General features: G+C 52.9%; 1 protein-coding gene across 6 annotated transcripts in view; it reads left to right on the forward strand.

Moving 5' to 3' along the window:
* Positions 1-14,408, forward strand: part of DFFB (DNA fragmentation factor subunit beta) — a 30,354-nt gene that overhangs the window by 13,469 nt on the left and 2,477 nt on the right. For all 6 annotated transcript variants that reach the window (XR_013519748.1, XR_008482562.2, XM_035307484.3 and 3 more), the window contains 2 exons: positions 1,832-2,002; positions 4,334-4,434. Coding sequence is in view for 4 of the 6 variants with exons in the window: in XM_035307484.3 (XP_035163375.2) it covers positions 1,832-2,002; positions 4,334-4,434 (272 nt within the window). In the remaining 2 variants the exon portion in view is untranslated. The remainder of the gene's footprint in view (positions 1-1,831; positions 2,003-4,333; positions 4,435-14,408) is intronic.

Genomic DNA, 14,408 nt, shown 5'->3' on the forward strand with positions numbered 1-14,408 from the left:
ACAAATGAGGGGCAGAGTGGAGAGTGGGGCCTGTCTCTAATGGTAGAGGTGGCCCTGTTTTGGGCTGGATATGGTGGCTCACGCCTGCAATCCCAGCACTTTGGGAGGCCAAGGCAGGCGGATCCCTTGAGGCCAGGAGCTTGAGATCAGCCTGCCTAACAGTGAAAAAGTCTTTACTAAAAAACCAAAAAATTAGCTGAGTGTGGTGGTATATGCCTGTAATCCCAGCTACCTGGGAGGCTGAGGCAGGAGAATTGCTTGAACCCTGCAGTCAGATGTTGCCATGAGCCAAAATCACGCCACTGGACTCCAGCCTGGGGAACAGAGTGAGACACTCTCTCAAAAAAAAAAAAAAAAAGAAGGAAAGAAGTGTCTGGGTTGTGGTAGGTTGCAGGGCCTTGTGTCCCACTGTGTTGGCTCTGCACAGCTCTCTTCATGGGGGCCAGCACCCATGGAGTCTTTTCACCTGAGCTTGAGCTCACTGGGGTTGGGGAGGGGGACGGTGGGAGCTACTGCCTGCCTCCCCTCCTCCCCGCAGGGGTTATTCCTGGGCAGCAGTGATGAACATCAGGGCAGACGGGAGAGGATGCCCAGAGCCTGAGTTGTCATTTGCCCAACTGTGACCAAGGTCAGCAGGTGCTAGCAGGGGTCTGAGGGTCTAGGCAGCACAATACAGGTATAAATCACCCTGTCACCCATATTCCTGTCACCTGTCACCCGTCACCTGCCACGCTGTCACCTGTCACCCATCACCTGCCACCCTGTCACCTGTCACCTGCCACCCTGTCACCCAACACCCTGTCATCTGCCACCCATCATCCACCACCCGGCCCTTCTCATGAGCCCATCCTTGGTCTGCAGACCTCTCCTCTTTCCTCCCAAAGGTAGAGCCAGCTCTGCCCTCATTTCCATCCACCCCATCTGAATGTGGGTTTTGTCATCACGTAGCATGCCACACCATGCCACGGTACATCATTAGTACATGTAGGGTGCTGTGGAGACTCTTGTGAGGGGTGTCCTGTCCCAGTGCTGCCTGTGTGGTTGACCCCTGTGCCCTCAGCCCACCCCTCTTTTCGGCACAATTGCTAACGCTCTGCCGCATGTCCCATGTTTTTCTGCATCTCCTAGAGGTCCTGGTGACTGTCCACATTCCCTTGCATTTCCCAGCCTGCTCCCTGTAGCAGAGCTAACTGATCCCGACACTTCCCTGCAGGGGTGATCTTCCACGGACCACTGCCCACCTGACCAGGGTGGGATGGCTGTGGCTGCTGACTTTATTATCTCATCTTTTTCTTTTATTTTATTTGTGACGGAGGCTCACTCTGTTGCCCAGGCTGGAGTACGGTGGTGTGATCTTGGCTCACTGCAACTTCCATCTTCCAGGTTCAAGCAATCCTCCTGCCTCAGCCTCCTGAGTAGCTGGGATTACAGGCATGTGCCACCATGCCTGGCTAATTTTTTGTAGTTTTAGTAGAAACATTGTTTTACCTTGTTGGCCAGGCTAGTCTCAAACTCCTGACCTCAAGGGATCTGCCAGCCTCGACCTCCCAGAATGCTGTGATTACAGGTGTGAGCCACCATGCCCGGCCTGTTATCTCATCTGTCTTACCCAGCCTGGGGGCTGGTGTGGTTCCCTCCATTTCACAGGTCAGAGTCTCCCAGGATGGGACAGCCCAGCTGTGGCCAGGAAGCCACATGAACTCAGACCCTCTGACCCTAGGACTGGGCTTGGGCAGGGTCTCGGAGGGCCGTGGAGTGGGATGGACTGAGAGCTGGTGCAGGCTTCAGGGCGCCATGTGCCAGGCTCAGCGCCCTTCCTTGGTTCCTCCAGGTGAGCTCCTACCCCTCCATGGTGGGTGCAGAGGCTCAGGAGGAATTCCTGCGGGTCATCAACTCCATGTGCCAGAAGCTCCGGTCTGTGCAGTACAACGGTAGCTACTTCGACAGAGGAGCCAAGGGTGGCCACCGTCTCTGTACGCCGGAAGGCTGGTTCTCCTGCCAGGTGAGCTGTGTGGCTTTTATCCTGGGGCCACCAGGCTGGCCTGCAGAGCACAGCCTGGATGTGCTCTGGGGGGAGGTGGGAGGGGACCTTCAGTCCTTGGACTACCTGGGCAAAGCCTTGTGAAGAGATGCAGCCTTCACATTCCTGGGGAGGGTGGCAGGGTCTCAGCCAGTGCCTCTCAAGCTCCAGTGTACATAGGCGTCCCTGGGGAGCCTGAAAAGGGCTCCAGGGCCCCGTCCAGGGCGTGTCTCCATAGGGCTGGGCAGTGTCTCAGCTCTGGCTGCCGTAACAGATGACCCTGACTGGAACAGCAGCCATTACTGCTCATGGTTCTGGAGGCTGCAAGCCAGGCCCGTGCTCCCCCGCTGCCTTCCCAGGTGTCCCTTCTGCACCATGCAGGCATGGTGTAGCCTCTAGTGGTGATGCTTCTGTGTCTCTGGTGAGTCCTGGGCACACCCTGGCTCCATGGTGTGGGAAGCAACTTGAGGCGCCTCTCGGCGTTTGCGAACTGCAGTTGTGATCCCAGTAAGGTCCCCTGATGCCCATGATCTTCTGAGCACCACTCAGTGGGTCTGGCAGCAGGGGCTTCTTCCCAGCAGGGAAGGCTCCTTGCTGCTACTGCCAATTAGATGCTTCCGGGGTGATGGTCTCTGACCATAAAAACACATCTTCCAAGTTGGCTTAATGTTTAGACTTTACGGTCGCTCACCGCTCACTGAGTACTTGCCTTGCGCCTGGCACTGTGTAAGGGGCTAGGACACGAAGAGGAAAAACCCTTCATCCCTGATGGCAGGGTGAGTCCCGCACACTGGAAGGTGAAAGACGGGAGAGCCAGGCAGAGGAGGCCGCGGGGCCGCAGGGGCTGCAACCAGCGTCCTGGGTGAGAGGGCCAGTCATGAGCGGCCCCAGTGACGGGGTGGGGCTTTAGAGCGGGTTGACTGATGGGTGGGGAGCAAAAGTGGGCTGGGAGGGGCCAAGTGGCCAGGCATGGCAGTGGGACCCAGTGGGCTCTGCTCGGGAGGCTGTGAGTCCCTGGCATGATGGGGGCATAGAGTGATGTGGGCACCAGGGCTCCGGGCCTGTGCTGTGCAGATGTCTGTGCATGAATGATTGTGCTGAGTGCTGGGCTACACACCACAGGAAGGAGGGAAGCCGCGGACTCGCACATCAGTGAGACGGCCCTGCCTCTGCACTGGGATCACAGGGAAACATCAGGAAGCCTCGGGCAGTAGCTGCAAAGGGGGCATCTGGTGCCTGGGTCCCTGCTTCTCATGTGCTGGCCCTGCCCTGGGCAAGTCAGCACCTTCCTGGCCTCACTTCCCGTGAGGTGGGGGTGCTGGTGTGTGATCACAGGGGTAGCAGTGACAATAACTTCCTTGTCCTCCTCGGAAACTCAGAACATAATGTTGGGGGGTAATGTGGGAAAAAGAAAGATCTAATTCCAAAGACAGAGCTCTGCATCTCCCTGAAGCAGCACACCACGGATCGGCGCGCACCCTCATGAGGCGCCTCTCAGTAAGATCACCTGACTTGCTGTGTTAGGCTGTTCTCGCATTGCTATAAAGAAAAAGAGAGGGGGTCATTTGTAAGAAAAGAGGTTTAATTGGCTCAAGCACGGTTCAGCAGGCTGTACAGGAAGCATGGCGGTGGCATCTGCTCAGCTTCCGGGGGTGGGGCCTCAGGAAACTTAACATGTGTGGTGGGAGGGAAGGTAGGAGCATGCATTGTCTCAGGTGGTGGGGGCAGGAGCGAGCAGGAGTGAGGGGTGGGCGCGACACGCTTTTAAACCAGATCTCAGGAGGACTCACTGTGTCGAGGACAGCGCCGAGGGGATGGGCTAAACCCTTCCTGAGAAATTCACCCCTGTGATCCATCACTCCCACCAGGCCCCACCTCCCACACTGGGGACAACATTTCAACACGAGCTCTGGGTGGGGCTGCACGTCCAAAGCATGTCGCCTGGTGATAGAGACGGCATAGGAGACTCACTCTGGCCAGGTGCGGTGGCTCACGCCTGTAATCCCAGAACTTTGGGAGGTGGAGGCAGGTGGATCACGAGGTCAAGAGATTGAGACCATCCTGGCCAACACGGTGAAACTCTGTCTCTACTAAAAATACAAAAATTAGCTGGGCGTGGATGTGCGTGCCTGTAGTCCCAACTACTCAGGAGGCTGAGGCAGGAGAATCGCTTGAACCTAGGAGGTGGAGGTTGCAGGGAGTGGGAGCTGAGATCACACCACTGCACTCCAGCCTGGCAACAGTGTTTCAAAAAAAAAAAAAACAAAAAGAAACTCACTTCCTGGCCTTCCCTTGCTCTCTTTTTGCCCCCAGGGTCCCTTTGACATGGACAGCTGCTTGTCGAGACACTCCATCAACCCCTACAGCAACAGGGAGAGCAGGATCCTCTTCGGTACCTGGAACCTGGATCACATGTAAGCTCACAGAGCAGGGCCAGACCTGAGAGCGCCTGCTGGGCCATGGCCCTGCCACGGTGTTGCCTCCTTGGGTTTCAAGGGCTGTGCCCGTGTTGCAGCTCAGGGAAGCGGTGCCTGGTGGCAGCATGGGGGTCTACTGGGTGGGCACATACCATTCCTTCCACTGTCAGTATGGGTGCCTGACCCAGGGCCATCCCTCCTGTCCCCTCCAGTCCTCCCTCTGGATGGAACTGGTGGGCAGCATCCTTTCCCAGAACACAGGGCCCAGCCCTCGGCTGTCAGAGGTTCTGAACCTCTGAGTTGGAACCAGGGTGAGCTCAGAAAGCAGGAGCTCCCAGTGTTATGATAGTAAGAGTGTTTTCCCCTTTTCCTTCTTCTTTTAGAGAGGGAGTCTTGCTCTGTGGCCCAGGTTAAAGTGCAGTGGCAGGATCATGGCTCACGGAAGCCTTGAACTCCTGGCCTCAAGTGATCCTCCTGCCTCAGCCTCTTGAGTCGCTGGGACCACAGGTGCTCATGAGCAGGCCTGGCTGGCTTATTTTGTGGAACCAGCATGAGCAGACGTCTCGGCTAGCCAGGAGTGTTTCATACCCACACGGGCTCGATGGCTCTAGCAGACGGGCAGGATGGAAAACTTCTTTTCAGCCCGGACACCTTCCTTGACTCTCACTGTAGCCTGGCCATTGCTTTTTGAAGACAGAAACCTTCAAATGCCTTTCAAATGGCTGTACAGGCGGAGCATCCCCAGTGTGAAAATCGGAAATCTGAAGTGCTCCAAAATCCAAAACCTTTTACAGGTGTGTGCCACCACACCCGGCTAATTTTGTATGTTTAGTAGAGATGGGGTTTCTCCATGTGGGTCAGGCTGTTCTCAAACTCCCAACCTCAGGTGATCCACCCTCCGTGGCCTCCCATAGTGCTGGGATTACAGGCATGAGCCACTGCTCCTGGCCGGATTTAAGATTTTTTTAAGGATGTCCAGCTAGTCAGCATAATGTAAATTTTCCAGAATCCTAAAAAATCCCAAATCCAAACAGTCCGGTCCCCAGGATTTCAGATGGGGATACTCAACCTTTTCGGAGTGTGATTTTTTTAAAGTATGTAAAACACTTAGTCACAGCTGAGCTTTTACCCCGTCTGTACTCAGCCCCTGCACCTTGTGCCAAGGGAAAACACTCTTGCGAAAGGTATGCATGCCCTTCAGAGCCCTGTCGCTGCACCTTTACCACAGGCGTGAGTTTAACACACACATGTGCAGTGTCCACTCTCGTCTGCAGTGTGCCTTTCAGTGCACGCTATGCTGGTGGTGACGCGTGTAGATTTGGCACATTCATTTTAGCAGGTGCAAAACACTTCACTTTTTAAATAGGCTCTAATTTTAACATCTTTCCATACTGGTGGGCATTTAGGTTATTTCCAGGTTCCCATCATTATAAGAGTCCCCGGGATGAATACTCTGTGGGATGAACCCATATGGTCTGGTTCCGTGCTTTTTCAACTGTGGTCACTTTAAAGCCTTAGCAACATCTGGGAGCTGGATGAGAATTCAGATCCACAGGCCTCATCCAGATGTGACATTGAGGTGTGTGTCCTAGCATGGGCAAGATGGCTCCGTGTCTGAGCTTGAGTCCCTCTAGGGAGCATGCTGGGTCCTAATGACACTGCTGTCCCCTCTCTGAGCCTGGCCAGGCTGCTCTCCCAAGTGTCCCAGCCTCCACGATCACCTGGGCCTGACTCCTCAGCCCAGCAGAATCCTGCCTCTGTGTGAGTTCATGTTGTCCCAGGTTCTAGGTGCCACTTGGTGTCACTGTACACTTGTGCATTTTCCCATCCTGATCGGTGAGACACAGATTCTGCTCGAATTGGATTTTCCTGATGACTAGGAAGGATGAGCTGCTCCTTCCATGTCTGCGGCCTCTTGTATCTTTGGTGTTTTCCTTTGCTCGTTCTGTGTTGGGCTGCGGTCTTATTTGTGAGCATGCTTTACACATTCTACGTATGTTATTTCTATGATATTTTTTATCACAAGTTTTATTTATGTATTTATTTTTTGAAATGGAGTCTTATTCTGTCGCCCAGGCTGGAGTGCAGTGGCACCATCTCAGCTCACTGTCACCTCTGCCTCCCCGGTTCAAGCGATTCTCCTGCCTCAGCCTCCCAAGTATCTGGGATTACAGGCGTGCACCACCACACCTGGCTAATTTTTGTAATTTTTTAGTAGAGACAGAGTTTTGCCATGTTGGCCAAACTGGTCTCAAAATCCTGACCTCAGGTGATCTTCCCAGCTTGGCTTCCCAAAGTGCTGGGATTATAGGGATGAACCACCACACCCAGCCCACAACAAGCTGTAAATGGTTTTGTGCCCAGACATTCCCTTTGTGTGTTGGGAAATCCTACCCTGCCCCGTTTATCCTGAAGAGATTCTCCTACTCTCTTCTCTGCTGCTTTGCTGGACCCTTGCAATATGCACCAAGTACCCAGAGATGTTTCCTCCAGGCCGTCTCGATGCTCTCGTCCTTTTCAAGACCATCGCGGGTGGGGACATTAATCTAGGGGCACAACTAGCATTTACAGAGTGAAATAGGCCATCCTAGAACAGAGCACGGATGAAAACAGCAGAAGGCACAGCGTGAGTCAGAGGAATATTTCGTGAAGTGTTTGTTGGGGTTATATTTTCTCTTGCTCTTCCTAAATATGAATACTTACACACAGATGAGTGCATTGGGTTTTCATTAAAAATGTAGTTTTTAGCACCAGTTATTGGAAAGTGGCAGAGACACTGGTCTGTTTGCCACAGGCCTGCCCTGGTGTTTGTGGGGCTCGACACCAGGTGCCACATGGTGTCAATATTTAAGAATTAAAAGCTAAGAAACTATGAAATAAAATACGTTCTGTCCCCACCTGCACTTAGGTATCGTCATGGCTGGGCAGACTGAGAATTTGCAGGCCTCTTCCAGTTCTGGGACATGCAGGGCAGTGGAGCCCAACCATGGCCTGCCACCTGCAGCCTGCTCCTTCTCTTCCCATGCTCAGCACCACCTCACGCCCAGGGCTTGCACAAAGAGCGACCAGGCTTGGAACACCCTCCTCCTCGGGCTGAAGGGCGCAGGCCCTGGGGCTCAGCCTGTCTGAGGAGAATGGTCTGGTCCAGAGCCCATGCAGCTCAGGGGCCCCTGGGCAGAGGCTGCACTGGGAGTGCCCTTGTGGGCTCTGAGTGGGCCTGACTCCTCAGCCCAGCAGAATCCTGCTGGCAGTGGAAGGGCTGTTGGTGGGTGGGGCTGGGAAATCTCCTCTTTCCTGGAGCCCTAGGGACATTTCCCATGGGTCCTCATGGCCCCTGCCAGCCCTGCGCGGGGAACTTTCCCTTCTGTCTCCTCACAGCTGTCTTTGGCAGCCTTTGGCCCTTTACTTCCCTTTGTTAACATCCGCTGTTTTTTTTTTTTTTTAATTCCTACTGTCTACCTTTTTGGGTTTCCCCTTGCTTATTCATTAGTTCCGGTCTCTTTTGTATCCTAGCCTATGTTTAAGGCACCTTCTCCTAGAGCTGCATGAGCTGCGTTTTGGGAGTTCAGTTTTTTTGTTTTTTGTTTTTGTTTCTGAGGCAGAGTCTCGCTCTGTCACCCAGGCTGGATGCAGTGGCATCATCTCCGTTCACTGCAACCTCCACCTTCTGGGATCAAGCGATTTTCCTGCCTCAGCCTCCCACGTAGCTGGGATTACGTGTGTGGGCCACCATGCCCGGCTAATTTTTGTATTTTTGGTAGAAATGGGGTTTCACCATGTTGGCCAGGCTGGTCTCGAACTCCTGACCTCAAGTGATCCACCTGCCTTGGCCTCCCAAACTGCTGGGATGACAGGTGTGGGCCACCGCGCCGGCTGGAGTTGTTTTGAGACTGCCCGATCATGGTTTTGTTTCTGATCCATGAAGTTTCCAAAGTCACTGTAGTTTCCACACGTTTTCATGTTTGTGCTCGGGGTCCCGTGCTCCTGCCTGCCTCTTGTGGTCAGTTTTTTTTTTTTTTTTTTTAATTTTTTATTGGATTATAGGTTTTGGGGTACATGAGCAGAGCATGCAAGACAGTTGCGTAGGTACACACATGGCAGTGTGCTTTGCTTTTCTTCTCCCCTTCACCCACATTTCTCCCCAGGCTATCCCTCCCCACCACCCCCTCCCACTGGCCCTCCCCTTTTCCCCCCAATAGATCCCAGTGTTTAGTACTCCCCTTTCTGTGTCCATGTGTTCTCATTTTTCATCACCCACCTATGAGTGAGAATATGCGGTGTTTCATTTTCTGTTCTTGTGTCAGTTTGCTGAGGATGATGTTCTCCAGATTCATCCATGTCCCTACAAACGACACGAACTCATCATTTCTGATTGCTGCATAATATTCCATGGTGTATATGTGCCACATTTTTCCAATCCAGTGTATTATCAATGGGCATTTGGGTTGATTCCAGGTCTTTGCTATTGTAAACAGTGCTGCAATGAACATTCGTGTACATGTGTCCTTATAGTAGAACGATTTATAGTCTTTTGGATATATACCCAGTAATGGGATTGCTGGGTCAAATGGAATTTCTATTTCTAAGGCCTCGAGGAAGACAGTGTGGTCAGTTTTTATAACTGCTCAGGGTTTGCAGATGTTCACAGCGCTCAGCACCTCCGCTCCGCCGTGCCGAACTTAGATTCTGTGCTGGCTTTCTCTCGGTCCTGCGCCGTTTCCGCCCCTTCCCTTTGGCCCTTTATGCACCGTTAGGCTTGGGGTTATCTCTTGCTAGCCAAGGGTAATGCCTTTTGTCTTCATCGAATCTGAGACTCCGTCGTCAGCCGCAGCTTGAACCTGCTGCAGGTGTTGTGACAGCAGCTGCCTCCTAGAATGTGACTCTGTGGGGTCCCTTGCTCTCAGCTGTGTCTCTAACGTGTGGGACAGAGTCTGGCCATGGTGGCCACTCTGTTGCCCAGGCTGGAGTGCAGTGGCACGACCTTGGCTCACTGCAACCTCAGGTTCAAGCAATTCTTGTGCCTCAACCTCCCAAGTAGCTGGGATTACAGGTGCCTGCCACTATGCCCGGCTAATTTTTGTAGTTTTAGTAGAGCGGGGTTTCACTGTGTTGGCCAGACTGGTCTTGAGCTCCTGACCTCGTGATCCGCCCGTCTCGGCCTCCCCGAGTGCTGGAATGACAGTGTGAGCCACCGCGCCCAGCCCCCTCAGTGAATCTCCGTTGGCCATTTTGTTCAGTGGATACACAGACTGGATTTGAGCTGCTTCACTCTGGGTCTCCTATTCACCACGCCACGTCTTCACTTTCTTCTGGTCTCCTCTGTGCCTTCTGTTGACTTACTTGAGTTTCTTTCTTTCCCTTGCCCATTACCCCACCCTTTCGTGGTTTGACATTCGTGGTTCTTAATGCTAGTTGTACTGGAGGAGGGCCCTGCTGCTGTCCTCTCCCGGGCCGGCCTCATCGTGACCCTCTGCAGTGTTCTTTGGTGCTTGTGTCCCTCCTTGTTTTAATCCTGCCCAGAATGCTGCTGTGGTTTTATGGTCAGTACTCCCTTTTATTTAACAACAGATTCACCCGTGTCTGTTTGCTGGTGCTTCCTGCATCTTACCTCTGGCTTCATTTTCTGATTACTGATTTGTAGCTCCTAGTGTTTCTTCCATGAGTGGCTGTGAGGGGTAAACTCTACTCAGTGTTTGAAAAGGTCTGTTCAGCTTCCACTCTTTTTTTTTTGAGACGGAGTCTCGCTCTGCTGCCCAGGCTGGAGTGCAGTGGTGTGGTCTCGCCTATCTGCAACCTCCGTCTCCCGGGTTTAAGCAATTCTCTGTCTCAGCCTCAGTAGCTGGGATTACAGGCTCCTGCCACTATGCCTGGCTAATTGTTGCATTTTTAGTAGAGACAGGGTTTCACCATCTTGGCCAGGCTGGTCTTCAACTCCTAACCTCATGATCCACCCTCTGAGGTCTCCCAAAGTGCTGGGATTATAGGCATGAGCCATGTGTGGAGACTACAGTGACTTCTGGAAACTTCATGGATCAGAAACAAAACCATGATCGGGCAGTCTCAAAACAACTCCAGCCGGCGCGGTGGCCCACACCTGTCATCCCAGCAGTTTGGGAGGCCAAGGCAGGTGGATCACTTGAGGTCAGGAGTTCGAGACCAGCCTGGCCAACATGGTGAAACCCCATTTCTACCAAAAATACAAAAATTAGCCGGGCATGGTGGCCCACACACGTAATCCCAGCTACGTGGGAGGCTGAGGCAGGAAAATCGCTTGATCCCAGAAGGTGGAGGTTGCAGTGAACGGAGATGATGCCACTGCATCCAGCCTGGGTGACAGAGCGAGACTCTGCCTCAGAAACAAAAACAAAAAACAAAAAAACTGAACTCCCAAAACGCAGCTCATGCAGCTCTAGGAGAAGGTGCCTTAAACATAGGCTAGGATACAAAAGAGACCGGAACTAATGAATAAGCAAGGGGAAACCCAAAAAGGTAGACGGTAGGAATTAAAAAAAAAAAAACAGCGGATGTTAACAAAGGGAAGTAAAGGGCCAAAGGCTGCCAAAGACAGCTGTGAGGAGACAGAAGGGAAAGTTCCCCGCGCAGGGCTGGCAGGGGCCATGAGGACCCATGGGAAACGGGAAAAGAGGAGGGCTCCAGGAAAGAGGAGCTGCCAGCCAGGAGGAGAGCCCTCACCAGAACCCGGCCTGCTGGCACCTGCTCTTGGACTTCAGCCTCCAGAGCTGAGAGTGAATCCTCAGCCTGTGGTGTTTTGCTATGGCAGCTGGAGCAGACCAAGACATGCCCGTATTGTTCATGAATTCTCTCTTCAGCTGTTGATTTGTTCCTTCTGTCTGCTGAGGACTTACTTGCTTTTTTGGGTTAAAACAAGCCTATTTTATGCCAGTCTGTTTTCATTAATTCCCTATCTTTTTAGTCACTTTAATCATCTGTCATGCATTTTAGGCATATTTATTTTATGATTGTATGCTAAAGAATTCAGCCTTGCCCACAGAGAGGTCTGGCATTGGTTCTTGACCGCTGGGAGGTAAAATCCAAAGCCTTGAAATGTCTTGCCTGATAGGAGTGTCTGTTCACCTGGGGACCTTGGTCACTGCATAGTTTAATCGGGTGATTTAGAGTGGGGGCTTTGGGTCAGCTTGACCACTAGAGGGTTTGAGGTGGAGGTTGGCCCATGGGCCATCAGCCATGTCTGTGTGAGCCCCAGGAAAGGCTGGCACCCAGGCCCAGTGAGCTTCCTGGTTGGCAGTGTCATCACGGGGGGCTGTGTAAGTTAGTGCTGGCTGTGACTCCACAGGGAGGGGACAGCTGGAAGCTGAGGTTGGAATCTTCCTGGACCGCCCCATGTGCCTCCTGACCTTGTATGAAACGATAATCTTGAGTCTAACTGCTTGCTGGAGCATCTGTCAGTCCTTTTGGGGAGCTGTGGAGTCTGAGGTGGTCTCCAACCCCTCCCCCTGTAGTTGGTGGCAGGAGTGAGGGTCCTCGTGGACTGTGCTAGGCTCCTGAAGGCTCTGTCGTGCGGGCGGCCCTGTGCTGCTACTGTGTCGGCCTCTCCTGCTGGTGGAGCCTTCTGCTGCTGTGCGTTGGGTCTGGCGCTCAATTCAGTGGGAATCGTTTCCTGTAGGTCTCTGTGCTCCAGTGTGTCATGGGACCTCCAGCGTGCTCTGGGGGAGCCTTCTGCTGCTGTGTGTCGGGCCCAGAGCTCAGTTCAGTAGGAAGTGTTTTCTGTAGGTCTCTGTGCTCCCATGTGTCACAGGCCTTCAGTGTGGCTCTTCATGGGTTCGCGTTTGACTCCTGCAGATGCCCAGCGTTTCCTGCCGCCTCTTGCTTGTGGTTCCCTGCCTTGCTGGCTGTGTACTCTGGGCCGTACACCCTGCGCTCCGTGGATGACTGTGGAAGGTGGGGACAGGAACGCACTCCCAGCATCCACACCCTGTGTGCTCTCCTGCCTACTCTCCCCACACTGAATTCAGGCTTGTCCATGTGACACCAGTGAAGGGGACACTGAGTTAAGAGAGGCCTGGAAAGTGCTCTTGTGGGGGACTCGTCCCCTCTGAATGCTGCCGTTGCCCTGTGAGGGAGCCTGCCCTGGCCCCTTCAGGAGGGGGGAGGAGAGGGGAGAAGGGCCCAGCCCCAGGCCAGCCCCCAGTAGACGCAGCCCCTGAGTGCACCAGGCAACACCAGCAGAAGACCCCCCAGGCCACCACCAGAAACCACTGCATTTTGTGGTGGCTGCTTCTGCAGCACTAGGTGACAGGTTCAGTGGGTTTCCCTTCCTCTTACCCAAGCCCTGGACTCATTTCAAGCTTTTCTATCCCCCTTAATGGCTATGGCGGGGTCTCAGCCCCACTTCTTTGTCTTTCTGGGGTCCCCTGGGCCTGTAGCAGGGACTGGAGCCCTGGTGAGCTCCTGGACCATAGCTTGCCTGTGTGCACGTATTTCTCTGGGTTTCTGGCAGGTGGGGAGCCCCTTTCTTTTGATCTCAACTAGGTATTTTAACAAGGTGACTTTTGGCAGGGCGTGGTGGCTCACGCCTATAATCTCAGCACTGTGGGAGGAGGAGGTGGGTGGATCATCTGAGGTCAGGAGTTCAAGACCAGCCTAGCTAACATGGTGGAACCCCATCTCTATTAAAAATACAAGAATTAGCTGGGTATGGTGGCACATGCCTGGAATCCAGCTCCTCAGGAGGCTGAGGCAGGAGAATTACTTGAACCCAGGAGGTGGACATTGCCATGGGCCAGGATTGTGCCATTTCGCTCCAGCTCGGGCAACAGAGCAAGACTGTTTCCAAAAAAAAGAAAAAAAAGGCGACTTTTACTTAGCATTTCTGTGGGCTGTAGGGAGAGGGGTCTGTACCATTTTAGCCCACCACCCACCATAAGCCCTCCTGGCCACGGGGTCTCTAATCCCGCCTCACCAGTTTGCAAGCTCATACACTTGTTACTACAGTCTTCCAAACGGTTTATAAGTGAAACAGCAATATCACGTTGTGTGTGTGTGTGTGTTTTGGGATAGTCTGGCTCTGTCACCCAGGCTAGAAGGCAGTGGCATGATCTTGGCTCACTGCAACCTCTGCCTCCCAGATTCAAGCGAATTTTGTGCCTCAGCCTCCTGAGTAGTAGCTGGAATTACAGGCGTGTGCCACTATGCCTGGCTAATTTTTTTGTAGAGGTGGGGTTTCACTATGTTGGCCAGGCTGGTCTCAAACTCCTGGCCTCAAGTCATCGCCCACCTCAGCCTCCCAAAGTGTTAGAATTACAGGCGTGAGCCCCGTGCCTGGCCTCATCTAGTATTTTGTTTGTTTTTTGAGATGGAGCCTCATTCCATTGCCCAGGCTGGAGTGCAGTGGTGCAATCTCTGCTCTCTGCAACCTCTGCCTCCAGGGTTCAAGTGATTCTCCTGTTTCAGCCTGTCAAGCAGCTCATGTGTGCACCACCACGCCCAGCTAATTTTTGTATTTTTAGTAGAGATGAGGTTTTGCCATGTTGGCCAGGCTGGTCTTGAACTCCTGACGTCAGGGGATCTGCCCGCCTCGGCTTCCCAAAGTGCTGGGATTACAGGCATGAGCCACTGTGTCTGGCCTCATATAGTTTTTTAAACAGACATACATATTTGCGTATAATGGTATAAGATTAGGACTTGAAGGAAAAATAGCAAACCCTTAATAGCGATTACCTCTGAGGAGAAGGAGGGACATGAGATTACACGTGGTATCAAAGTGACTTCAGCTTCCTTTATAGGGCTGTTTGTAGAATTTTCATGTCCTGTCATGTAATTTGTTTGGGATAAATCTATACGTAGATGAAACATGGAGGCAGTTAAGCCAGTTATTGATGGTGGGCGACTGTAAGTGGTGGGGAGGTGGCTGACCCCCGTTATTTTCCATGTCCTTTTCAGTATTCTGAACAGTGACACAAGTCAGGTGTTTTTTTTTTTAATTTTTGAGA

The sequence above is a fragment of the Callithrix jacchus genome, chromosome 7, assembly GCF_049354715.1.
Source record: "Callithrix jacchus isolate 240 chromosome 7, calJac240_pri, whole genome shotgun sequence".
Taxonomy (NCBI): domain Eukaryota; kingdom Metazoa; phylum Chordata; class Mammalia; order Primates; family Cebidae; genus Callithrix; species Callithrix jacchus.